The 27603-nt window shown below is 32.6% G+C and overlaps 1 protein-coding gene across 2 annotated transcripts in view; it reads left to right on the top strand.

Annotated features, from left to right (window-relative positions):
- Nucleotides 1-27603, top strand: part of Prip (aquaporin prip) — a 105315-nt gene that overhangs the window by 65212 nt on the left and 12500 nt on the right. For both annotated transcript variants that reach the window (XM_085946493.1, XM_085946494.1), the window contains exons 3-7: nucleotides 1617-1725; nucleotides 5335-5459; nucleotides 9078-9221; nucleotides 9827-9952; nucleotides 16044-16208. In XM_085946493.1, coding sequence (XP_085802619.1) covers nucleotides 1641-1725; nucleotides 5335-5459; nucleotides 9078-9221; nucleotides 9827-9952; nucleotides 16044-16208 — 645 coding nt within the window. In that variant the 5' untranslated portion in view covers nucleotides 1617-1640. The remainder of the gene's footprint in view (nucleotides 1-1616; nucleotides 1726-5334; nucleotides 5460-9077; nucleotides 9222-9826; nucleotides 9953-16043; nucleotides 16209-27603) is intronic.

Genomic DNA, 27603 nt, shown 5'->3' with positions numbered 1-27603 from the left:
CATCACAAATTTAATATACCACGTTATTATTATTATTATTATTTATTACTATTCAAGCGATGTGATCGTTCGAGCCATGTATGATTATCGACTGCACCACCTAGAACCTTCGCGCGGTGTGAATTAAATGAAACCAGGTTATCGACTTGACAGTATGTGATATGTATTTATTCATTGCCACCAAAACGCAAATATGGTGATACAAAATAGACAACGTAACAATAATTATAGTATTGCAGATAATTCAATTCTATTTTTGGTTTAATTACACCGACACACTGGACATCGCCTGATGGATGCGATTGACATGACAGCATGAACTTATCCTGTGTAATAAAATGATGTATAATATAGTATTATATTACATTGTTTCTACAGTTGACAGAATATATAATTACATAATATTATCTAAAATGTTCATGTTGTTGATCGTTGGGCGTCATTCGGCGATACTCTTGATTTGGTCAGTCTATCTGGAGGGAGATCTTCCTCGTCCTCTCAAATCTTCGGTCTAGTTAAATACCACGCACTATAGTACGACAACATCTTTTTGGCTACGTGTTAAAACTGTGAACTAACATGCCCCGCCCATTTTTAACCGCACTTCCATTATAAACTAACAAGCTCCTCTCATTTAGTAGAAAACAGCGCCTAGAAGCGTAGCCAAGAAGATGTTGTCGTACAATAGTTTGTCTAACAAGTGGTCCTCCCCGGGGGTATATGACCACACAATCGTATGTACCGTGGCGCAGGGAAATCGAGGGAAATCTGTCATGAATCTCACAGACGATCAAGTCGTATCTCCTTTTATCTGTTCACGTTACTCCAAGTATTTGGAAACGTTGTGTAAGTTTTCTACAATATTAATATTTTTTTATTTTCTCTCTTTCTATAATAAATTATCATAATTATTGTCTATTTCAATCAAAATACTATACGGTCGCTGTGGGGCTTCTATCTCTCTCTATGTCTATGTGAATATGATTTGACCGAATTTGTGTTGGGAATACACGTGACATACGTAAAAGTAAAAAAAAAGTTTAGAGCAATTTACACGTTATTGCACACATGTTTGCATCAAACAGAATTTAAACATGTAAATATGTAAAGTTATAGGTAATTATTTTATTTCCAATACAATCCATGAACTTTTATATTGTATAAAATATTATTATTTTCATAAAAAACTAATTTCAATGTTCTCGCATGACTATGGTCGTCAACAAACACTACAAATATTCATAAACACAAAGAAATAACAATTTTGAATTTAACAATGAGTGGGGAACACAGAAATGAGTTCCCTAGTGGAGAATTAACGAAGTTAGCATATTTATATTAATTACTGAATTGCCCTTTACGGTATCTTATTGTTGTTCTGAAGATAGATTTTATAGCCTAAAACAGTGTTGTCATCGTAAATAACTCAATTATCGTAGAATTAACAAAAAACAAAAAACATTTTTCTACTTGTTTACTAATTCATCTGACACGAAATCGTCCATTATAGCGTTTCCCTTACTATACACACTTCATAATGAATGAGAATTTACTTAATATATAAATATATATATATAAATTTATAACTAATATTGTATTGTTTCTTATTGTTTCAGGATAGTCAAGAGTAAACTTTGAAAATGGGTTGGTGGCAAGAAAGATTAGGCTTGAAAGAGCTGACAAAAAACAACAACATGTGGCGCTGTCTATTGGCCGAGTTTCTCGGTAAGATTTTTTTAAAATAATTAATTGGCTATTTAAAATATACGAAAAAATTGAAACAGCAACATGCTGTCGTTCTAATTGCCACTGTTAGTACTGTAAAATAATTTAATTCAGTGAGTTATTACAGAAAAAAAACTAATGGACAAATCAGAATTAACAAAGCACCTACGCTAGGTTGCAAGAACACAGCAAAAATGCGGAATAAAAAGTATTATTAATAATTCTATATCTTAATCTAATTGGTATTTCATGGCCGCATATATTAATTTTCTAGTAAAAACACCACCTTTCGATGACATCACCGATGAGCAAGATAAGTTCACGCAATATTCCGTATTTATTAGGTTTCAGAATGTATTACTGTCATATTATACATATTTCGACTATGTATCAGGCATAGGGATTGCAATACCGGTATTTCAAAACCGGTATTCCAGTATTTATCAATACCGAAATACCGGTTTTGAAAATCCAAACTATCGGAATTTTTGGTATTAAGAAAGCACACTCTTTTACGTTTTGAAAATGATTAATTATAAGTTATGTGCTACTAAAATGCAAATATATTGACTGAATCCTACAGAGGTGAAAAATAATAAAACAAATTTCGTCAAATATATTTATATAAGTAATTGTCGCGATGAATTATTGTCATAATATTATCTCGAAATAGAAAACATCCGTGACAAAAATGTTAAATTATTCTATAAGCGTTGAATTTAAGAAGCTTTTCCTGCAGCCGGACTTATTTGCACTTGATGAACTTTTGAGGGCTTTAGTTAAAATTATCTTTATATTCAAATTATTTGTAAAAAATCACTATTATGATCAATAAATATTTTTAAATGTCAACATAATAAATGTAGATATGTAGGTTTTTGCTATAAAATAATATTTTAAAAAGATTTTAATATCTATATTTTTATTGATAAGAACCTACTTCTGTTTTTTTAATGTTTAAGAAATACCAGTATTAATACCGATATTCAATAAGAAATACCGAAAAACCGGTATTGATATTTTCATTCGGTATTGCAATCCCTAATCAGGCATGTCCAAAGCGTCGATAACGATCGACCGGTATATCAGATCAAAAAAATTTATCCGTGAAAATGTAAAACACGTCGAATTACATTCAGATTTCCTTTAAATAAAATATGATTGCATTGAAATTTTCAAAAGGCAGCGTTAGCCATTCATACTTTCAGCCTTTTCAAATTAGCCATGATTTCGTCGTATCACTTAAATCTTATTGTATCACACACGACATATCGCACGGGTGATAGAAAGAGAAGAATCGAATCCCCGTGCTTTAAACTGAGGCGTAGTTTTATGATGATTGGAATGAGTGCCCAAAAGAATACAAAAACTACGGCGAGTGGGAAATTAAGTATGTCTTTGTAATGGTAAAAATGGTGTTGTTTTATTTAGTAACGCCTCAGGGTCCTCAGCCAAATATAATACATAGCCTACTTGAAGTTGGACATGCCTGATATATAAAAAAATCGGTGTGTGTACTTATGTACGCGCGTTAGAAGTTATACTTCGTTGGCGTAACAAAACAAAAACAAAACTTGTGATTACCTAGATTCTTCGACTAGCTCTTAATTATATTGTTAAATTACACACTCAAGAAAAAGGACCGCTTATTGGAACGCCGTTGGTTTATTTCTATACACTTTAACTTATATTACTAAATTATATAAATATTTATCGTTATATAGCCTACTTGAAGTTGGACATGCCTGATATATAAAAAATCGGTGTGTGTACTGTACTTATGTACGCGCGTTAGAAGTTATACTTCTTTGGCGTAACAAAACAAAAACAAAACTTGTGATAAACTAGATTCTTCGACTAGCTCTTAATTATCTTGTTAAATTAAAGAAAGAAAAAGGACCGCTTATTGGAACGCCGTTGGTTTATTTCTATACACTTTAACTTATATTACTAAATTATATAAATATTTATCGTTGTTTTTATTTTTAAAGTAACAACTGCCACTATGACGTTTAATAATTTGCCTAGGCAACGGAGCAATTCTAAACTATATAATATTATACAGTATAATCGTCACGATTGCATTATCATACTGTAGCGTAAAGGTAGTGCGTTCGGTTGATATCAACTGAACTTCAATAATACATTATACCTACCATTATATGACTGCGCTTCAAACAACTGTAAGATTTTATTAATCTCGTGGGGTCAAAACAAACATTCATTATCTGCAAAATATAAGCGCCTGAGGAATACGTTGATATATTATATCCCATTAGGATTAGACTAATAAATGACAATTTACCTATTTCCAAGAATTTATATTCCAAATGAAGATTTGAATTCAAAATACTAAACACTGTTACTAATTCGCTGAGGAAAATTTTGTTTCAACTATTAGAACGGTTTCGCTTGTTTCGAAACAAAAGAACATAGGTAGTAAATTCTCCTCATTATGTGTATGCAAATATTGTGTCTACATCAACTACTTATCTACAAAGATGTTGAAAAATGTCTTAAAAACTGTTTTTCTTCGAAGTTTTTGAAGTTATACTTCTTTAGGCGCGTTTGGAAAATCAGATCAGAGTGTATTTTTGGCGTGTGACATCTAACACATAATTTATTGTTTCACGCGAAAAAATCGCACTCGATTGGATTCGAATCACGATTGTTCGGTTATCAGCCGAACGCACTGCCTTTACGCCACAGTATTATAATGCAATCGTTACGATTATACAGTATAATATTATATAGTTTAGAATTGTTCCATTGCCTAGGCAGCGAACTTATTATTGTCGGCCATTTGCAATTTCTTACGTAAAAAAACTATTGTGGCAGTTGTTACGTTAAAAATAAAAACAACGAGAAACCATTATATAATTTAGTAATATACGTTAAAGTGTATAGAAATAAACCAACGGCGTTCCTATAAGCGTTCCTATAAATTGAGTATGTAATTTAACAAGATAATTAAGAGCTAGTCAAAGAATCTAGTTTATGACAAGTTTTGTTACGCCAAAGAAGTATAACTTCTAACGCGCGTACATAAGTACACACACCGATTTTTTATTTATCTACCCAATAGTATTAACAAGGTTATTTTAAAAACGCGTTTTTTCAGTGTAAGTATAGACTTTTATATTATTGACATATTAATTAATTAATATATCAATTTGAATTTATATGCATTTGTCAACTCGTGGTCGTAGCCAAGACCTATTCTGGGTCAGAATCGTTTCCTCGTATCAAGCTTATCAAACAGCATTAGCGAGGGGAGCAAGACTAATCAATGCGCTCCCCAAAGATATAGATAGAAATTTTCAGTGATGTGTTATGTATTTTGTTTTTGATTTTTTTTTTGTTGTAATTATGACATTGTTTATGTTTTTTTTATTTTTTTCTTCTCTTGTGAGGATAATATATACATCAATAACTAATTACTATCTACTGATTGGAAAGAATGATCTCTACGATGGAATCAGCTGGAGGAAGCCGTTGAAAGAAGAAGAAATTAAACGCACGGCTTCAGTATTTAGTACTCGTACCTAGTAGTTTATTTAGATACATAAACGCTATGATATCATGTATTAATAAATGATGTACTTTCAGGTAATTTCCTCCTGAACTTCTTCGGTTGTGGAGCAGTCGTCAACATCTCACAGGGCCCTAACTCGCCAGCCAACTTGGTGCTGATCGCTCTCACCTTCGGTTTGGCTGTCTTCATGATCGTCTCTGTAAGTAATATTATTACTATAGTGCGCCTTCTATATATTAACATCTACGTCATGGCGCTGTAGGCGATTACTGTATTACGCCATACGCTTTTGTATGCCGGCGGAATTGCAACAGTTTTAGTTACAGAAATGACTGCGGTTACGTGTCTCGATAATATAGAACCGCAGTCAACTTACTTTATTCAACATGTAACGCTCCAGTATCTGAGCACAGGAAAGCCTTTGATCGCGCAACTTTTCTCGGTCTACCGCCACGTCCTGCGTCTTATAGAAGTGTGTGGGAAATCTGATTGAGACGAAGACCAAATTCATGTACATAGAACAGATTAATAAATATAAAAGTAAAAGCCATTACCATCGCCATAAAAGCCATTACCAAGCCATAAGAGGCTAGGTTTTGAAGCAGGGTACTTTATGACGGTCACGCCATAAAAACCTAAGTATAACAAAGCCTACCGACTGCCCTAAATATTAAATGCACGTTACATTTACGTGACAAATTTTAATGCATATTATTAGCATACAGCATAGTACAGCATACAGACGTAACTATCGAAAATAACATAATATTCTTTAACACGTGTTTAAATTTATCCCATATTATCCACAGTCAACATCTGTAGCCTTGTATACCACACCCAGTAGAGTAAGCCAGTTTCCATTAATGTTGTGTTCGCTGGTGTCCAGTAAACTTGGAATCCATATAGGCATAGCTCGGCCTACATTTAAACAACTTCGTATGGCGCGTGTTCAACGTGTTCATGATGGCTGTGCTTTTCTATATGGTTGTGAGACGACGCATCTTACCAGGGCTCAAAGACTTATCTCGACGCCAACTCTAAAATTCATACTTCCAATCCATCTTTAAAAGTAATAATTAGTAATGTTGCGACTAAGTAAGCTGTATTCATTTTAAATCACCCAACGATAGACTCATTACTGATTCGTCGTGACAGATAAAAAAATAATTTAAATTCATTTTTGGAGACGAATTCCTGATGCAGTTTCAGTTTTAAATACAGGGCACACAGTAAGTGAACTCGATTCATTGAATATGGCGTACTTGTAAAAAAAAGCAAATTCTCCAAACGAATGAGGCTGCATTTTGTATCAAGGTTAAGTTTATTTATTTTACGATTTCAAAGTGAATAAAAACAACAGCGATCGTAAAAAATATAGTTTTCCTTATATTTTTTGCAAAATACATCGATATCAACGAATTAATGTTTTCGAATAGACATTAATTCGTTTACCGGCAGAGTAAACGTTTTATAACTGCACTTATTTGCATTTTTTATTACAGTGATACGACTCTTTGCCTAATTACCTCGCATAAAATTAAATCAAACGATATTCACTGTTATTAATATATATAGTAATAGCAACATAAATACATAATATATGTAAAAAAATATATATTTTTAGAATATATTACATCATTTTCATCCTAGTGAAAAATTATGAAGTGGCAATTCTAGATTGATTATTGATTCAAGATAATTTTTACTAGAAAAATTGAAATAACACCAAATTTGCATATTGTCAGAGAATTTAGTATATTCGTGATTAATGATTTGCATAATTTAATTGCTAAAGCAAGCATTGCGATGGTTGTGAGCTCAAGTCCTCTTCGATTCAAATATTTGATTATTTGGTTTTTCGCTATAATTTTATTGATACTTTAATTTACAATACGGTAGGTACTTCAGTGAAACGGCAAATAATTTTCAACTATAGATGCGATGAAATTTTGGACTCACTGGCAATCAGAGAACGACCCTCGAGCTGTGAACACGTCAATTTATTTCGTGATGGCGACGGGGGTATTAATTCTTAAATCGTGTAAAGATGACTAAAAAACGATACCCATTTACTTGAAAACGAAAACATGTCAATGAATATAGTATTATTGTTACTAATAGAACAATAAACAGAACATTAAATGGACGCATGTTGGATTTATATGACAAATTATATTTCATTCGGCACGCGTCATTTGCACAATCCGCGCATCGCCTAGCCACGATCTTTTTAGACCATGCCTCAACTGAGGTATAGCCTTATAAACAACTTTATAATTTGATAGTTTTAGAATATTTTAAATAGAATTGTCAATATTTTCTTTATTATAAAAATTTATACCTACCTGTACCTTCTACAAAAAAAAATACTTTTGTCTGAAATTGTTTTTTTGGTTGATAGCTATTTCGGTTGTCACTGTCGCAGTCGAACTATCGATCGACAAAAAAACATTTTTTTAGACATTGATATTTGATGGTATTGTCACATGGAGCTCTATTAAATACATGATAACTCAATAAATTAGTGATACACTGTATTCGACAGTCATGTAATTTTAAGGGGGTATGCATAGATAGGTGTGTATTTATTCAATTGTGTGAAGGTCTCGTTGAGACATAATAATGTGGTCCATGCTCCAAAAATACATTTTCAAGTAAATACTGCCCATGTGTGGATCACTAGTTACTGTTATGAAATCTAAAGTTCACACAGGCTACCAAATCGATACTAATTATTTTATTATCTGAGCCTTCACGGAGAGTGATCGATTTCGTGGAATCATTTATTAAAAGATGACGCCATCTAATAATAAATAACATTACTAATTTACCGGCAAATATCTCGAAGATTCAGTTCAGCTGTTGTGTGTAAATGTATAAATCTCACGTTTAACATCACCATTGTGTGCAGTGGCGAGGGGGTAGGGTGTTAATAACTGACATAAATAGTGCACACTAAATTTTGTCAGCCATATTTATTTGATTTCATTGAACTAAGTATAAAATATATATATAATAGGCTAGCATATGGTGCAGGCTAGTTTTTGAAATTCAATTAAGCTCTGCCTAAAACAAGCCTTATAGTTTAGGTATGCTTTGGGCGATCCGAAAAAAATAGTGCACACTTTTTCAGTCATACTTATTTGTTTTCGTTGAATTGAGAATAAGTACATAATATTACAGATGGTGTTGGTTAGTTTTTTTAAATTCATTAAGCCCTTTGGCTTAAACGGCCTAAACCAATCCATCATATTTCTGCTATCTATAAAATAACAAAGATTATCTATGATTTAATGACATAATTTAGATAGAAGAATATTTTTTACCTGTTATCTATTATGGTTTGGTTGAGGCAGGGTTTAATTGAATTTTAAGAACTAACCAATACTATCTACAATTTGTAGTCTCAGTTAAATGAAAAGAAATACGTTTGTCCATATGGCGCGTGTCTCGCCGCGATTCGCCGCGAGTGCATGTGGACACCTCAATGAGGTCACATGTACCTCGACCGCTCGCGACAGTCGTCACGACGCGATTGCGTGTGGACGGCTCAATGATGTTACATGTACCTGGAATGCGCGGGAGTCAAAACGCGCCACATGGACAAGGCCTTAGCGTTCACTATTTATGTCGGATATTAACATCCAACCTGCGTCCGAGATGCATAGAATATCGATCAATAAACACATGCATAGATCACGTCATTACAATGACAGTTAAAAAACTTTTAAATACCTATTAAAGTCACATCAGGTTCCATCATTATTATATTATATTTTTTTTTAATTTCACTTACTGATGATTATGTTTGTTGCAGACTATTGGCCACATGAGCGGTGGACACGTCAACCCTGCAGTCACAGCTGGTTTCCTGGCGGCAGGAAAGATCACGATCACAAAAGCAGTTCTCTATATCATCGTCCAGTGCTTGGGAGCCCTTGCCGGATCTGCTGTATTGATGGTAAGCATTCCATGATTACTTAGCATTGCATACATCGCGTTGTAGCTCATCACTGCAGAATTTGTATGATCAGCCATGACAATTAATTGGTACTAAAAGGCACAAAAGAGTGAAGTGTTTGTCTAGCAGAATATAGTTAAATTGTGTACCTAATTCTCAATAATTCAGAAAATTGTGTAAAAAGATATATGAATCACTCATTGAATTCGTCTAGATTCTAGAACAGTATATTTTTTTGTAGTGTAACTACTTTTGCCACTGGTGTAAGTTCGTTTATGGGAAACCGAAGTGAAACGCAAATTGAAACAAAGGACTTGCTATGTTGATAACAGTGCATTGCGTTCTCTCTGTTACACTCGCAATAACAGTCAATCGAAGGAGTGGCTAACGTCTGCATCGCGCATTGGGGACTAATGACCTACTAGTTGTTAGCTACGGTTCAAATGAGGTGAACCACGATTGACGAAGTATTTGCTAGATATTTATAATAATTACAATCGATGACTTAAGTATAATATTATCGATTGTCGTGTAAGGTGTTTTTTTCTTAAAACCTTTACATAAACCCATTATTATGACTAGTAAAATAATATTTTCTTTAACAGACCTTGACTCCAGAGACCGTTCAAGGAAATCTGGGCATGACCACAGTCTCCACTAAGTTGTCAGCCCTGCAAGGATTCGGAGTTGAGTTCTTCCTTGGATTCGTCCTGGTGCTGGTTGTGTTCGGGGTAAGCCATCATTATATAACTACATACACCGACTCAAGATAACCTGACAATAATTTATTACTCATTATAAATTGTATATAGTCCGCAGGTATTAAAAGAGTCTACAAGTAAAGTATTTGTGTTGACCGTCTTTACTGCATTCCAATAGAAACGAAAAAATAAAACATACCTACCTACTGAAAAGCACGATCAAAGATTTTTATTTAAAGTTTTACAGAGCAGTCAACTTTGTTTTTATTTATTACCATCAATAATTTGCTTGATTTACTTATGGAATTAAAATTATTTTAAATCACGTATTTTTTGTACTTTTCCATTTTCACATTTTTGAGACCCCGGTTTCGCGATTACCTACTTATAAAATAATACCATATCATCATTTAATTTGTGTCAGTTTCAGTTTAATGTAATTCACTGCTGAGCATTTAATTACTTTTTAATTACCACATTTAAATAACATGCTAATTATATCTAATGGCCCCCTAATCAGGACACAACAGCTGTGGCGTTCGCGCTGTAAGGATTATTGGATTATTTCTAGCTTTTATAATTATCTAGATAGATAGATAGGTACCTACCTAAAGTTCCTGGAAGTTTCCAAAGTTTAATGTTATTTTACAATCTGTTTTATGTAACATTTTTTAAAAGAATTTAAAGTAACACTTCTTTACTTAGGAATGATCTATTGTCACGATCTCTCAATATGTTGATTTAGTACATATTATTATCATTATCTAACAGTAAATAACTATATTCAGTGTCAGTTGTAGTATGCTGAAAGGCGAAACCCGGATCACAAAATACGATTCAAATAGAAAAGTACGAATTTTAAGTCAATTAGAACCTAAAATATAATCTATTACCACCAAGTTATATAACAAGACGTTTATTAACTATTGATTTCCTTGCCATTTTATAAATTTTATATTAACGTGACAATCTGGGTTGACTATGTAAGTTAAACAAATATTGATTAATTATTAACCCATTTATAAGTGACTGTGAAATGGCTGATCGTTGGAATTCGTTGAACTAAAAGCAATAACCTCAGTTTCATAATAGAAACATTGAAAAGTTAAAAGCGTTATCGAAAATCCAGCTGTCAATCGTAATGTAATGAATAATATTAAACAGCAACACACACAGATAGGTACTTGAAGTTTAATAATGTAATGCAATGCAGACACTGGTTTGTACACACTGTCAAAAATAACATTAATTTTAATTTCATTTACCTACGTCAAAGATACCTACCTTATCGATTTATTTACAAAACAGTCATCATCATTAATATTGCGACTACATCATATCTAACCCGGAGAAATTTTTAAATTTCTCATAGCTACATCTTAGGAGTTAAGTTTTGCAAATACCTATCCGATGTAAGTGATGCCACTTATTAGATATTTCCCCAATCTTATTATCAACGGATTTTTCATTTTCAAAATATAAGTTTATACTTACATTTAAAAAATAAACGAATACACAATAATAACTGAATAATTACAAGATAAAAAGAACTTTTTATATACTTACAACGTTTTTAAATTTTCTGTTGAATCATATAAACTTGACTTGACTAGCTTAAACGATCAAAAAAATTTGTACTTGATAGAAATAATACTGAGATGTCATTTTGTCATTCATATTGATTTCCATAGTAACACACGTATATATTAATAATTTAGTTGCTAGGACCCCTGACCCCTAGCAACCAATAATAGTGGATTGGATTAAGGATTTCTTCCGAAATCACTTTTCATACAAAACAGAATTAACTAATTCTACTTAAAAGATGGCTAAAAGTATTAAAAAATGCATAGGCATTGTGTTCTGATATATTCTAAAAGTTTCAAATGTCTAGCTAGTCGGGAAGTTAGTTAAAAATCGATAGCAAGATTTGTACCGGACAAAGTACACCGGACAAATAACAATACGAGCTAAGAAAAACGTTGTAAGATTGATAATAAGATAGAATTCAAATATTACATATAATTAGGCACATAAAAGTATTTATAATAATCTAAATACCCCAGGTGTCTGTTGTATGTAAAATATCTTCTGCAGTCCCTTAGATAACTCAAGCGTACCCAAAAATTGATGATTCATGACTTTTTGGATTTATCAGCATATTCGCTATCTTAGATGCTCACCTGAGTGGCACTCATCTTTTTTGTCAGCGAAACGACGACCGATCTCTATCACCGTCGTCAATGTAGAGAATCTCTAAAGTGCAAATGTCTCGAAACCCAGGGGAACGGGAAATTCAACGGATTGTGTTATGGTTTGGGTATTCATATGCCAATTGTTATATTCAAATATTTTTATTGTACAGTTCTCTAAATCTGGAAAGATTTTTTATATTTTTAGTGAGGATGTAGCTTAATTTCTATTAATTAAATTTAAAGGAATTTTAGCATTCTTCGTGTCAAACGGCTTCTTATTTTACCTCCTCTGGCATATTTTTGTCGACGAAAGTTGGCAACACTGGTGAGGTCACATCGAATTTCCTCCAAGTGTGCGTTGCCCAACCCTACTGTAGGCATAGTCCAAACTCTTTAACGGTATAAATATTAAAACATCTTTACCAATTATTAGTCGGTAGCCACTAAAATGAAGAAAAAAATGATTAAATCGCACCGTTACCTTCAAACTGGAAATATACTCATGGAAATTCAGTCAAGTGCTCTATCGAGAAATTGAACATTAAACACGTGTTAATGGCCTGATTTCGATTCTAATGGTGGTGTTATACATTAACGGTCTTATTTTTATTTGTATGTAAACTTGACCTATCTTTAATCCGGAAAATTAATTGATCAATAATTTTCGACTTGACAGATAAGATGGACTATGTTGCCAAAATGACAGAGTGAAGGTAAAGTGTAAAAATATGCTCACATCCATTATCCTCCATTATCGTAATACGTTGGGTACCATAAAATATCTGATCAGGCCGCACAGCCATGTTGTTGAGGTTTCAGAAGTTAATTACCAGGTTTTACGTCTCAAACGTAGTGGAGACCATCGTACATCTTCCCGCAAACAAATTATATAATTATTGTTTGTAATCTTTTGCAACGTATCTCACTCCTGCGGATATCGCTATCAAATGTAATGTAGTTTGGACAATCCAAAACAGAAAAAATGGCACGCTATAATCAACACTCCGCGAGACCATGCGTTGTTACTTCCGATAAAAGAGTATCAAAAAAATCCCGAAAACACTTCCTTGATTGTCAATCCATTTACACGTCAATAAGTTTCTCATAGGCAGCGGAAATCAAAAAAAACCGCTTGTAACGAGTTTTTATTTAAATGTTTGTTTTATTGTTTATTGTTTGTGGGTAGGGATTGTAATACCGAATGAAAATATCAATACCGGTTTTTCGGTTTTTCCCATTGGATACCGGTATTTGTGAAATATATGAAAAAAAACAGAAATATCTTTAAAATACTAATATTTTATACCAAAAATATCTAAATAGGTACTTACATATCATATAAACCTTTAAAAATGTGTAAAGGTAATATGTTGATGTTTACAAATACATAATATTTGAACTATTGACACTTTCTTCTTCCTTTTAATATATTTATATTATCAAGTGTTCTTCTAGTAGATGTGCATGTGATCTGAAAATTAATTGGTAATTTTACCTAATCTTGTATTAGTTTATTGCACTTTTTTTAGAAATAAAAATTTCTTTACTTTCATCCCGTTAGAGGTAAAACCAAACACAATGTTACTCACTTTTTTGTTCAACAAAATCAAAATTTTCCATTATTGTATAAGCTACTCTTTAATAGATAAACATGAAATAAAATAGGCACGGGCAGGTCCATTATATTCACTTAGGTAATTATTATTCGATAATGAAATATTCACCACTAGGACTGAGGTTACTAATGATTATTCATACAAATGAATAGTATTTTACCGCAATTTCAGATAAGTACGTCTAAAAAGTTAAACCTGTTATGTTAATTAAATACACTTTGTTTCCTCTTTCAATACCGAATATATCGGTATTGTCTGATTTTTAAAACCGGTATTTCGGTATCAAAAAAAACTGGGTTACCGGTGTTGAAATACCGGTATTGCAATCCCTATTTGTGGGTAAAGTATGTACAAAGATTCACATTACATTTTTACATATAAATAACACCACTAATACACATACACATTGTTTGTGCATTTAGGTACCTATGTGTTTATTTATAGATATATTTTAATGGAATGAATAATATAAATATAATGGTCATAAATATCACTGCATATATTTTTGAATAAAATATTCAAATATTCAATCGAGAATGAAAGCGGTCGTTAGATGACTCCTAACCGTTTATTACGAAGGTTATTGCCATTACAATATATTTTATTTACGATACAAGCAATAATACATTTTTAACGATTCAACAAAAATTGGCGAATATCTAATTATATTAGTTGACTTATATTGCAAAAAATCACCATTTAAATTTCAACTTAAAACAAATATGTTTTCTTAATTTAATTGCCTACATTCGTTTGATAGATTAGATATTAGATTATAATCTCATTATCTGTGCATACATAATATCTTCATATAATAATTTAAATAGTATGCAAATAAAAATTATTTGTCTTATAGGTACTGTTTCATATCATGGCGGTGTTCATACTTCGCTTTTGATATCGGATATTGAATTCAAAAGAAATATTGATATCAGAAAAGCAGCGATTTCCAAACTGGGAGGCGCGAAAAGTTTAACACAAATGTAGCCACAGGTTTGCAGTTTACAAATGCATAGTTTATAAAGAGGCTGGGGGAATGGGCATAACACACTCACAAACTTAACTCTAATAGTTAAAAAAAGTCGCCTGCGGAACTAGTTTCTTTTAGGTATATTAAACATTTTGCGTTGCAATTTTATGTGACACCTTTCTGATGATTGCTATATTTAAATCATAACTCCCGTGTATAATTTAGGAAACGTTACTTTAGAGTACCACACTGCCCTTAACCTCAGCGATAGGTAGGTGAACCCGCCAAACATCGTGGCCTGGTGACCCGCTTCAGGAAGTGGGGCCTATGATAGAATCAATTTGTCAATGAACGATGTTGAATTTGGATTAACTACTATTGAAAAGGAAAAAAAATGATAGAATTATCATGTGATAAAATTCATTGAAACAAAAACCCTAGTTCAATTTTGGTTGACTTGAAGTGAAGAATTATATAATATTTAGTCAAAAAAAGTAATGTAATGAAAAGTTGTAAGTAAAGTACATACTGCACTATTGCGAAACGGGATTTTCTGTATTAGCTGCAATGAAATCCAAATATCGATCTCGCTTAGTAGAAAAACAGCACGTTGTGCTAATAAACAAGCACATCCATCGTATGAAAAACAAATTAATTTAAAAATTAATATAATAAAAATACTAAAATCTTGTTTATTTTTATAATTATGCTTTTTTTCATTTTTTGTATTAGTACATTTTTGGCTATTTAAAATGGTAGGTATTATTTAATGAAATAAAGGAGGGAGGCGCCAAGATGAGATTTTTTTTTAAAGGGAGGCGTAGTAACATAAAGTTTGAAAACCACTGATTTAAAGCATCTTTGGTTGCAACGATCTGTTTCTTTGTATGGTTTTTGTATGGTATTGGAAAAAAGTGGTGCCAGGGCCCCTTGCCCCCCCCCCCCCCTGGGTGCGCCACTGTGTTACTCCATCCGTTACCTCATCGGCATCAACCCTCTTCTCTACAAGATTTCCGATGAAAATGTCCACTCTCTCTCTAGTCAATGGAAATTGGGAAATTTTCCGGTTTAATTTAATATATAACCCCTCCTCGTAGCGTTGGTGATACTCATTAACTTAATATTTTATTATAAATAAATTCTAATGTAAACTTTTAGTACTTGATAAAATTCTCATTGAGAGATGATTAAAGCCTAAACAGTCATTTTAGATAGAAATAACTAGTACCTATACATATTATTATTATTATTATTATTATATGCAATGTCTGTTCAATTATAATTAAAATGCATAATATTATGTGTGCCAAAATTATAATCAGTGTATTACAATTCGCTAGGTGTGCGACGAGAACAAGCCCGATTCGAAATTCATGGCCCCATTGGCAATCGGTATGACCGTGACCCTCGGCCATCTGATGGCCATCGACTACACCGGATCATCCATGAATCCCGCTCGCTCCTTCGGATCAGCCGTCATTGCCGGACACTGGGAAAACCACTGGGTGAGTTCCTTTTCTTATATCTAATGAAAATATTGTGTGTAAAGCCTAGTACCCACGCACGTTCTTGCTCGACGGTTTTGCTCGATCGAGCATGTTGACTTGGAAGCATGCTCGTCGTTGCGTCCACACAGTCGAGCAACTCGACACAAGACGCTGTGAGGCCACCGTCGCACCGCCACGACTTCGACCACAAGTGAGAGCGAGGCCACACTAGCTTTGCCGGTGCGTCCTCACTCCCTCATTCAATTTACATCGCGCATGAATTACAGACCTTCAATCTTTTTCGGATAGCGCAATTTGTTCGATGTCGAACAAGAAAACCATCGAGCCAGATGGTACACACGTTGAGACATGTTGGAATCAGCGTAAAACCATCGAGCAAGAACGTGCGTGTGTACTTACTATAACAGTTTTCTCGGCAGGATAATAATATGTTCGTTTTCCATGTCTTATCACTATTTAGATTATCGAGCGTATTTTTTTAGTACGGTGCTGTAAAATATGTTTCCCAGCATGGTTAGATGGGTGGTGAAAAATATATTCGGTAATTGGGTTCCGGCAGCCACTTTATGCGCATCCGATGTGTATGTTGATTTCGTAAACTATTTATTAATTCAATAAACAAAACAAATTGCAAATAATTTCTGAAATCTTTCTAAAATCGCTAATTTTTCCCAGAACCGCCCTCGCTGATAAACGTAGTTCTACGTCTATATACACTTGGGTTAACTTCGCCAATGAATCACTGGAACTTTTTCAAGGGTTTTTCTAATATGAATATTTCTAAGGCTATTCAAAATTATTTGTACTTGATATCACGTTAGCCGCGTTAGGGGATTAACCATCCAGAGAGAAGCGTTTGTATCGCTCCGAGTTCGAATCCCGGTGAGGTCACAATATACCTATTATTTATGTGATTTTCTTAAAGCCTGGGTGTTTGTGATTGTTTCGCTTATATTACTGTTTCACTATACTAATATCATTGGGCCTCATGACCTGTTATAGTGTTAAAAAGAATACGTAGGTATATATATATATATTGTTTTTAAAAAATTAGTATGACTATAGTTTGTACTAACAAACCGCACTCGTGGCTCCGGACGAATACGGTGTGGAATCGCGGGAGAGAGAAAAAGAACGTCTTTCTTAAGGGGTTGCTTCAGGATAAAAACTAATTTGCATCTGGTGCATCGTAAACCCAAAATGCATCGCGAATCGGGTTTATGAATGAGAGTGGATTATAAATACCTACATTACAAAACAGGGGCCTACCCCGTAAATTAGCATGAGCATTTAATATGAGTACTGTTGTTTATTTGTTCTTTAATAAGCACCCTCTAGTAGTATAATATAGTAATAGTAGTGGAATGGGAAACAAACGCCCGTTTTATCATTTAATCCGTGGGTTGTGGATTTAAATCCTGCCAGTGTATTAAATTGACGTGTCATAATGTCAATGCGCATTTGGAACGGAGACTAGAATTATTCCTCATGTATTGCATTCCTCAGTCTGTTGAGATAACCTCCAGTACGTGGATGTTCGTATGCCTTTCAACGGATATGGTACCTAGTTAATTTGCCTGGTATATTTATTTCAAATAGCACCTATAATTATTTTCTTTTATATAACACCTGCTGTCCTGTTTAGGAGCTTTTTAGATTGGTTCTATAACCAAAACGCGTAGGCCTATTAATTGAAGTGACTGCACAAAAGCATGAGTTGTTTATTTATCCGAATCTGACAGATTAATAAAATCTACCGGCTGTCATGTTTAATACCTCGTAGCAGCCATTTGCATACAGCCTCTGATATCACCGCACGGCGATGACGTAACGGCGCGAACGAGCAGTGACGGCTCGTGCGTCGGTTTATTTAATCAAATTCATTTTAGTTTAGTGTTGCCAGATTATGGCGCGTAATTGGTAACTTCCTCGAGTCGGAGCAGACTTCTGCAGAGGCGGAAAGTGGATTGGAAATATCGCTACTGTATAAATTTATATGCAGCATCGTTAGCAATGAACAATAACAATGGAAAAAATGACGGATGCTATACATTTCATTTCACCCACATTCTACTTGCACTAACTGCTGACAATAGAATTTCAGTTAAGTTGACGCAGTTAACATTTTAAGCACTAACATTGTCAATTGTACAAGGGGGTTTGATTAAACCTTTGAATGATGTAATAATGCTTCAAATAGTAACTACACAGGGCTTACATAATATATTCAGTTGCAAACAATTACATGAAATGTAATTATGTATAATAAATGTAGGTATGTACCTACATGTATTAATTCACTTGACCTAATAATAATTTCAGTAAAATCAGATATGTACTGATTTTATGATTACAAGATTTCATGCTTTAGTCGTGCATATACAAGATTTGCTTTTCGATTTTGCCCAGAATCCAGTGAATGTAGATCCCATTCAGTGCACAGGCTGTCCCGTCCAATTACAGTAGTATAGTAGTAGTAAAACAGATAAGTATTATTATTAAATTTATTATAATTGTGAGATTGTTAAAAACTATGTCTCTAATTTTGAAATGTTGGCACTTTGATGTGATTTTTGACTGTTTATATGATGCCTAAGCACCAACTAATATAGGTTTTTTTAAATTGTTATTTTGTCTACTTTTTGTTCTGTACTTAATAACTACTAGATCAATATTTATGTAACTTACAAAACTTATAGTTTATATTGAAATCATATAAAACTTCTCCAAAATAATACACTTGCAATTTGTGTTGTGAGACATGATACGAATGATAAAAATGACCAAATATCAGTGGTGGAGCAGTGAGGTGAGGTGTGAGTAAAGAGTCTCGTATTTAGATCCAACGGTTGTTTGTTAATATACCTACGCGGCTGCATTTATTTCAATTAAAAGTCGAATTATTCTCCCTTTGTTAACCCGGTCACACATTGAAAATCGTATCTACTGGGTATGGTTATAAATAAAGCGAGTGCAGTGTTGCAAGATTCATGCCAGGACAGTGATATTACGCGGCTAACCGAAATTAATGAAAAAGCAGCTTTTGCACATGTCGACTGAAATTTGTTTCTGCAACACCCGCTGTTTTTGTCTAACTAAAATGTTGCATTCGAGCTGTGTGTAGGGGTAACATTAAATTACATGTGTTGAAGTGTGGAGTGAATACCAGAAAAAGATATAAAGAAAAAGATATTCTATTTTTAATCAATTACAATAAAACACAATACATTATAAGCAGGGCTTGAAATGGATCGGTGCACACCGAAACGCAGCTCAGGCTACTGAAATCCCTGAGAGTATTGTTCCGTCTGGAGAAATTAAATATGTCGTTACGTTTTGTGAATGATTAAAAATAGTTAAATCTACTTACTTATACCTACTATATTTTTTAAAGTTTAATACAAAACTTGTCGGATTTATGGTAAAAAAATAATATGTATGTCACCTAATAAATCCCGTTTTCCGCATACGGCGCTGACAACATCTACAAACCGTAATTTTGTATGCTATAAATTTAAACGTATTTGATAAAATAATATATCTAAATTTATATAAATATTATGTTACGTATCATATTTACTGAAAATTATCGAGCGCTCCGATTTCTAAAATTTACTTTTTTGATTGCTGATTAAAAGATGTAATCATATTTGATAACATAATATTCTAAACACTATATTATACGACATTATTGTAGAATTTCTTTTTTTTCATATCCCTTATCGGACGTCAGCGATGATTTTTGTTATCGTTTTCCTATCCGCTACTTCTCTAAATAAGGATGGAGTGCAGAAGTCAAACCAGCTATATGATTGAATCAAAACGTTCTTCTTTTACTATGGTCTTGCTTACAGGAAATTTTCCCTAGGATGATAAAATGTTTCTCAGGATGCTTCATATTGTGACCAAAATACGTCAACTTTTTAGTTTTTACTTCTCTAATATTTTTCGTTGGCTCTTTTGGAAATTCGTAGTTTTTAAAACATTTCTTTATGGAAAAATAATGAATGAAAACATTTCAATCGTTATTCTTGATTTTTACCTGAATCACAGTGTAATATTCCATCATATTTTTAATTACATTTTATGAATAATAAAATCAAATAAAAAATGTGTTGGATTAATTGGCACCTCTCCGTTATTACTCATTATTATTCAATATTGTTCAATCAAAACGGTGTTGCCATATTCTGCTGAACACCCACTACAGGATAAAACTCATCAAACTAAGTCACCACACCCATTTCCTCTATCTTGAAGTTGAGACTTCACAACTCGTTTAGACGAATGAAGGGCTTCGAGCAATTCAATACGTTTCTATGTAAATATATCATTATTGTCATCGTTATATTATGTATTTCGGTCGATTTCATAACCAGTACTGTTTTTTGTTTTTTTTTAATATCGTCGATAAACCCAATTAGAATTTAAATTTAATTTAAGTAGGTATGTATAAGTCAGTTGATGGTATTTATTTTATATATATTATATATCAATATTCTCGTCCTTTTTAACCTACTGCAATAAATTTGTGGCAGTTTTAGGTACTGTGGGCTCTGACATGTTTAGAGACCCTTTAAATTTTGCATGTGAAATAAATCACCATTATATGTTAAGTATAATATAACAATAGCTTAAATCAATGGCCAGGAAAATCTTTGTTTCACTTATTACACTAAATTTTTGGGAAATACTTTTTTATTGAAAAAATTGACGAAACGACCATCTTATCTGCTGCACGAAAAACGGTCCCTGATTGCGAATACAAATTAATTATAGTAGAAATGTCGCCATACCTAAATTAATTACACAATCAGAATAGGTTTAAACGTTTCTCTTCGTTTAGTAATTATATCTAGGTATCTAGTAAATATTCTTTATCTGCGTTAGTAAGTAGATACCAACGAAAATTATTTTTTCGTCCTCGTGAAAAATATGTTAAGATACTTCCGCTGGGTCTGGGACGCCGGGACAACTGGACGCCACACAATTCGAAAATAAATAGACGTTAGGTACTTACTTTTAAAAAAAATATTTAATATTATTATTTATATTTAAATTATCATATTTTGATTTAATAGTTGGTGAGAACTTAAATATGCACACGTAAATAATGATTTAATCGTGCATATGTTTAAGTTCCAACGAAAAAAGGGTTTTTTATTTTTATATAAAGCCTTAGGCATGGTAATTCTCAATCCGCAATAAAAAAAACATTATGTCAAGAGTAAAATGAATTAAAACTACTAAGTAGTAGATAGAAACTGGTTAAAATTCCTCGTCTACGTTCTGTATACGTGTCTACGACAGTGCGGCGTCCAATTGTCCTGGCGTTTAGTTGTCCCATTCCCACTTCCGCTCTACGGAGGTTCATATTATTTATATAATACATCTCAAAAGTGGTAATTGTGATTAAATTGTTTTCGTTTGTGATTTTATAAACGAGGAGATCTTTTGATCGTAGGTATATACCAGACCTTGAACCAAAAATCATCATTTTATACACCTTGTTTAATTAAATTTTACTAATTGATATGTTTATGAAAACTTATTCACATAAATATTATTTATAATCTGAGATTTTGTCATCGCTTCGTAAGAGTCGTACGCAATGATTGTGTGTTTATATTATTACCTACGATGATCTGATACATTTTAAAATAAATTTATTTGTCAACGATGTTATTATATGTAGGTTAAATTCGTATCAACATCATTCTGGCTGGCAATATATCTTCTCGTTAGTCACAACGTTTATTCTTCTTAAAACGGTTCTAGCTACATATATATTAATATAAATTTATTATTTATACATAACAGTTTTTTTGTCAAGCGTCCCACGCACGGCACTGCGATAAATCAGTAAAAATGGCGGGATACTTAATGTCAATGATTATTATTCGTAAAATAAGTTCGTTCTGTTGTGGATATCCTACGATCGGAAACGTCAAACTAATTTATCGATCGAATATGGCCATGCGCCTAAAGCCACTAATAAATTAGTTTTACTGTAAGCGAAATAGTTAAGCTTTGATTGTCTGTACATAAAAGTATAATTTGGCCAATCGTCCGAGAATCCAGGATGTTTCCCCATAACATGTATCCCTATACTACATCGCCCCTGGCGATTTATATATATTTCATTATGTAAAAAAAAACTATTTTACAACGTTTTTCTTAGTTCGTATTTTTATTTGTCCGGTGGTTCTTTGTCCGGTACAAATCTTGCAATCGATTTTTAACTAACTTCCCGACTAGCTAGACACTTGAAACTTTTATAATATAATTATCAGAACACGATGTCAATGCATTTTTTAAAGTAACTTTTAGCCATTCAGTTAATTCTGTTTTGTATGAAAAGTTATTTCGGAAGAAATCCGTAATCCAATCCACTATTATTGCTTGCTAGGGGTCTGGGGTCCTAGCAACTAAATTATTAATATATACGTGCGTTACTATGGAAATCAATATGACTTGTCAAGTACAATTTTTTTTAATCGTTTAAGCTAGTCAAGTCAAGTTTATATGGTTCAACAGAATTTAAAAACGTTGTATATAAAGTTCTTTTTATCTTGTAATTATTATGAACTGCATTTGTTTTCGCAGATTTTGACATATTATGTATTTAATTAATACCTTTATTGAGTGCTATAATTACAAAGATCTTATTAGAAACTTTCCCTTTTGAGTTTGTAGGCACATGTCTGACTACTTATAAATCACATATTTTGTATTATTTTCTAAAAGTATAGTAAAGTAAAAAAGTAGTAGGATAACTTCTATATTTTTAACCATGGTCAAAAACGAATAAATGCTCGTCAATTCAATGAGTATTTCAGTAACATTATAATAATATAGTGAAATCTTTTCATAATTACTACCTAGTTCCATATGCGAGAGGTAAACTACGGTAAATCACAATATAATTTGAATAATTCGCAAGATTATTGAAAATAAATAACTTGAAAACACCTCAGATAATAATATTATATTATAATAGGTAACTTTTGGCTCATCTAGGGTAAAAGGGGTCAAAAAGGGTATTATTTTTGTCAGATCCTCACAAGATTATATGAGTCTCCACTAGGGAATCCAATCCCGAGCCAAAATTCTGATCCCGGGATTTCGGGATTACAATTTGACAATCCCGGGATCCCGGGACTGGTCCCGGGATTGGGATTTTTTTCCATTGTTAATATAAAATTTTTATATTTACAAATAACATTGATAAAATCAGTCAAAAATAAATCTAGTATAATTTATACTATTTAAGACATTTATTGTTAATATTGTATACGTTAAATCTTGGAAATACACAAGTTTAATGGAGTAAATAATATTGTAATATAAATAATAATGTGAATTTAATATGAGATTGCTATTTCTGATAGTAAAGACATAATGAATAGATCAGCGAGATTTAAAATAGTAAAGCAAATAATCATGGCGTACTTATGGCCTTTCCGCTTCATAAATCTAATTAGTCAGCCAAATATGAAACTGCCGTAAAACGTATGATATCATGGTGGAATGTTAAAAGTGCGAAGCATTGTTTTTTTACCAATCTTTCTCATTTTTAATAATCTATGTGAAAAAATAAAATGAATCCGCAACCTACACATCAAACTTCATTCAAACTCAGTTTATTTCTAATGTAGTTATTTTGTATTAAAAGTATTTTTTCTGTTATATTTTCCATAAAAATTGATAAAAAAAACAATCCCGAAATCCCGGGATTATGTTTATCAATCCCGGGATTCATAGGTATCGAAAATAGCTCGGGATCCCGGGATTGGATTCCCTAGTCTCCACAGAGAGGAGGTTGTACAGATTTTTGTTTTTACGAAAAATTGATGTTACCCACTTATACAACCTAATATACTCCTGAGTCCAAAAAATACATTGAAAACAACATGTGATATTGTTTGCCAGACTCGGGATACACGACATGATAAGGTGACACCTTATCCGCATAACCATCGTGGGCATCAAGGTATCAATATAATCATGGCCACCACATCCTCAAGCGTAACGTAACGTAACGTTTAAACTAACAACTGTCACTCTGACGTTTAATCGTTTGATCGATGGCTTTTAAAAACCACAGAAAATTTTATAACTAAACGAAAAATATATTAATATTCACGGAAACTTTAAAAAAATATATTTTGATTTTTGCATTAGATGTTTCCTATGTGAGTGTGTCTTGGAAACTCCAGCTAATTTCACTTTTCGCTGAAAGTTTAATTTTTTTTAAATATATCTAGGTACTAGAAAAAAATACTCTTTTTGTATATCTGAGGTGTTTTTAAGTCATATATATTCAATATATAGAATGTACGTTTTCAAATCTTGTGAATCGTTAATTGAATAAAAGAAATGGTTTATCAATAGTAAGTTATTAAAGTTCAGCATGACAATATGAACTCAGCAATATGTTCACTTGTAGACTAAAAAATGTAACCTCATCTTGTTATATGTAAGAGATGCAAAAACTATTTAGCTGATTGTAAGTATTAGTTACTATTAGCAGAAGTGGACGTAATAGTGCGAACAATCATTCTGTCAACTGAAAGTGTTTTACACTTCGCGGACATCTTTCACGTGGATCGTGCATTGACACCAGAAATATTAAACCAGTAATACAATTTAAATTACTTAAATCAATAAAGTAAAATAGATACCTACGTAAGATTGATGCTTTTGAGAAGTGGTATGTGGAGATGCATTCGAAGGAATACTTGGACGGAAAATAGCACGAATGTCTCCGCTCTGAAAGAAAAAACGTGGAACGGACTCTAAAACATGTGCCCATAGAGTTTTACAGTTCTTTGGCCAGTTATAAAGGAAAACAATAATTTGGAAAAGCTCATCGAAAAAAGAAGGTCTAGTTCTCGATGGTCCGAACGAGTGAAGGACACTACGGGACTCTCAATGCCTTCAGCTGTGTAAACGACAGAATTCAAGGATCGTTGGAGAGACATAACTACCTCATTTCAAAGGGGTTACGATTAACAGGCAAAAATCATAAACCATTTTATTTATTACCAATTTAAGGAGGGTGGTCATATTTTCCTATAATATATAAAGTGGAATTGATTTGTTTATAATTTTAAATGGGTACCTAGCCATTATTTAGTCATGGTTAGTTAGTTTATTTCTGGTTCCAACTATGGACGGTGTTGATAGTAGGTAGGTATATTGTAAATAATGAGTGATGTAAACAACAATCGTCTATACAACGATACATTTAAAAAAAATCGGTGTGTGTAGATATGTACGGGCGTTAGAAGTTATACTTATTTGGCGTAAAACAAAAATTGTGATAAACTAGATTCATTGACTAGCTCTTAGTAACTATGTCGTTAAATTACACACTCAAGAAAAAAAACCGCTTATTGGAACGCCGTTGGCTTATTTCTATACACTTTAACTTATATTACTAAATGATATAATGGTTTCTCGTTGTTTTTATTTTTAAAGTACCAACTGTCAGTCTGACGTTTAATCGTTTGTTTAAGTAAGGAATTGCAAATGACCGACAATAATAAATTCGCTGCCTAGGCAACGGAACAATTCTAAACTATACATATTATACTGTATAATCGTCACAATTGCAGTATCATACTGTGGCGTAAAGGTGGTGCGTTTGGCTGATAACTGAACAATCGGTGGTTCGAATCCAATCGAGTGCGTTTTTTTTGTGTGAAAAAATAAATTATGTGTTACACGTCACATGCCTAAAATACACTCTGATCTGATTTCCCAAACGCGCCAAAAGAAATATAACATCAAAAAGCCATTTACCCCGTCAGTTTAGTTCGTAGAACGGCCGTCTCTGTTTGTCGAGTGAAATATGAAGCCGTGGGTCGCGGGTTAGAATCCGCGTTTGGCCAATGCAAGGACCCAATGAATTCATACTCTCTCTCTATGATCGAATATATATTTTACATTTTTTACTTAAGCTGCCCCTAACTTGTGAGCTCTGGCAAGAAGGTAGGCGGCCGGAAATACTTATTCATCTCTAGGAGACAAATCTAAATTGAAACAAATTAATATTAATACTACGGAGTGAAAGATCTCCACAGAATTGCAGTCTGCCTCATAATCCTATTACCTATTACTCTAATCCGTCTGTCGTGTTTATTTTTATACCTATCTTGTTACTTATAATGAAACGAATGTCATCTGAGTTTACAGTTTTATCAAATAAATTTATCATTTTAAATTTAGAACAAGATAATATAAATACACGTATTGCAATAATTATATTATGGAAGATCATTTGTGTATCATAAAAGAAAATCATTTTAATAGATGGCGGAATTCGTGGAATAAGAAAACTTGCGATGACATCTATTATTTTGACGGCATAGCTGAAATTAGACAAAACAACAAAAATACTAATTGAATTAAATTGGTAAATAATATGCACTAATGACATTTCGTTATTCCAATGATTACCCACTTTTTGTATATCGTAATTTTAGTTCTCGGAAAAAGCTAAAACCTCCGTACAACTAAAATTATGATCGGATAATCGTTTGTTTCAACAAAAAATGTATTCATACAAATAACGGGAAAATGCACATATCATTAATTATAGAAAAAAACGTGGAAAATGTAAAAAAAAGCTTTTTATTTTGTAATGTTAATTATGAAATATCAATTTTAACGTAGGGAGACAGTTACCTATACCTATACGTATTGCATTCAACCAATTATTCATATCACCACATATCTATATTTTATGAATTTGACAAGTTGTCTGTAATAATTGCCTGAAACTATATTTGTTACTAACATTATTTTCCCCCCCTACATTTTGTTTCTAATCTTTGACGTAATCGATCGATATAGAAGTTGTATACCACAATATAAATTTATTATCTTTCAGATTAAATGTTTTTGTTTTTTTGTTTCATTAAAGAAACCGCTAGAACTTATATTGAATTCTTAATTTAGCGGCTCTTGTCAAATGTGGTCGATAATTTAATTTATTATTCTATGAATGCTTTTCTACACAGAGCTGTATTGAGAACATACTATTTAGTATATTCGTCTTTATTATACAAGCCATCTTAATTAGGGGTAGTACTAGTAATAAGCCATTCATTAAAATATAATACAATGAGGTATGAGTATCGTAATGCTTGCAAGAATTTTTAGATAAACAAAAGAAGTTTGAAAAAAAAAACATTTTCTTAGAAATTGGAGCTTTTCGCTTTACACGTTCAAATTGCTCCCGATGCTACAGTAAGTAGCTTATTCAAGTTATAATACCTAAATATTTAACTAGTTTTTAAAGTTACTGTTCCTTTGTAATGATTTTGGTGTGGTTTAGTATTAGCGTATCCGCGTTGACGGTAAAAGACTGTTACCCACGGCCCCC

This window comes from Rhyacophila brunnea, unplaced genomic scaffold (genome assembly GCF_057557595.1).
Source record: "Rhyacophila brunnea isolate RB1 unplaced genomic scaffold, BYU_Rbru_1.0 scaffold_2, whole genome shotgun sequence".
NCBI classification, from domain to species: domain Eukaryota; kingdom Metazoa; phylum Arthropoda; class Insecta; order Trichoptera; family Rhyacophilidae; genus Rhyacophila; species Rhyacophila brunnea.
Note: the sequence above shows the minus strand (reverse complement) of the source record. Positions and strands in the feature narration are given on the sequence as shown.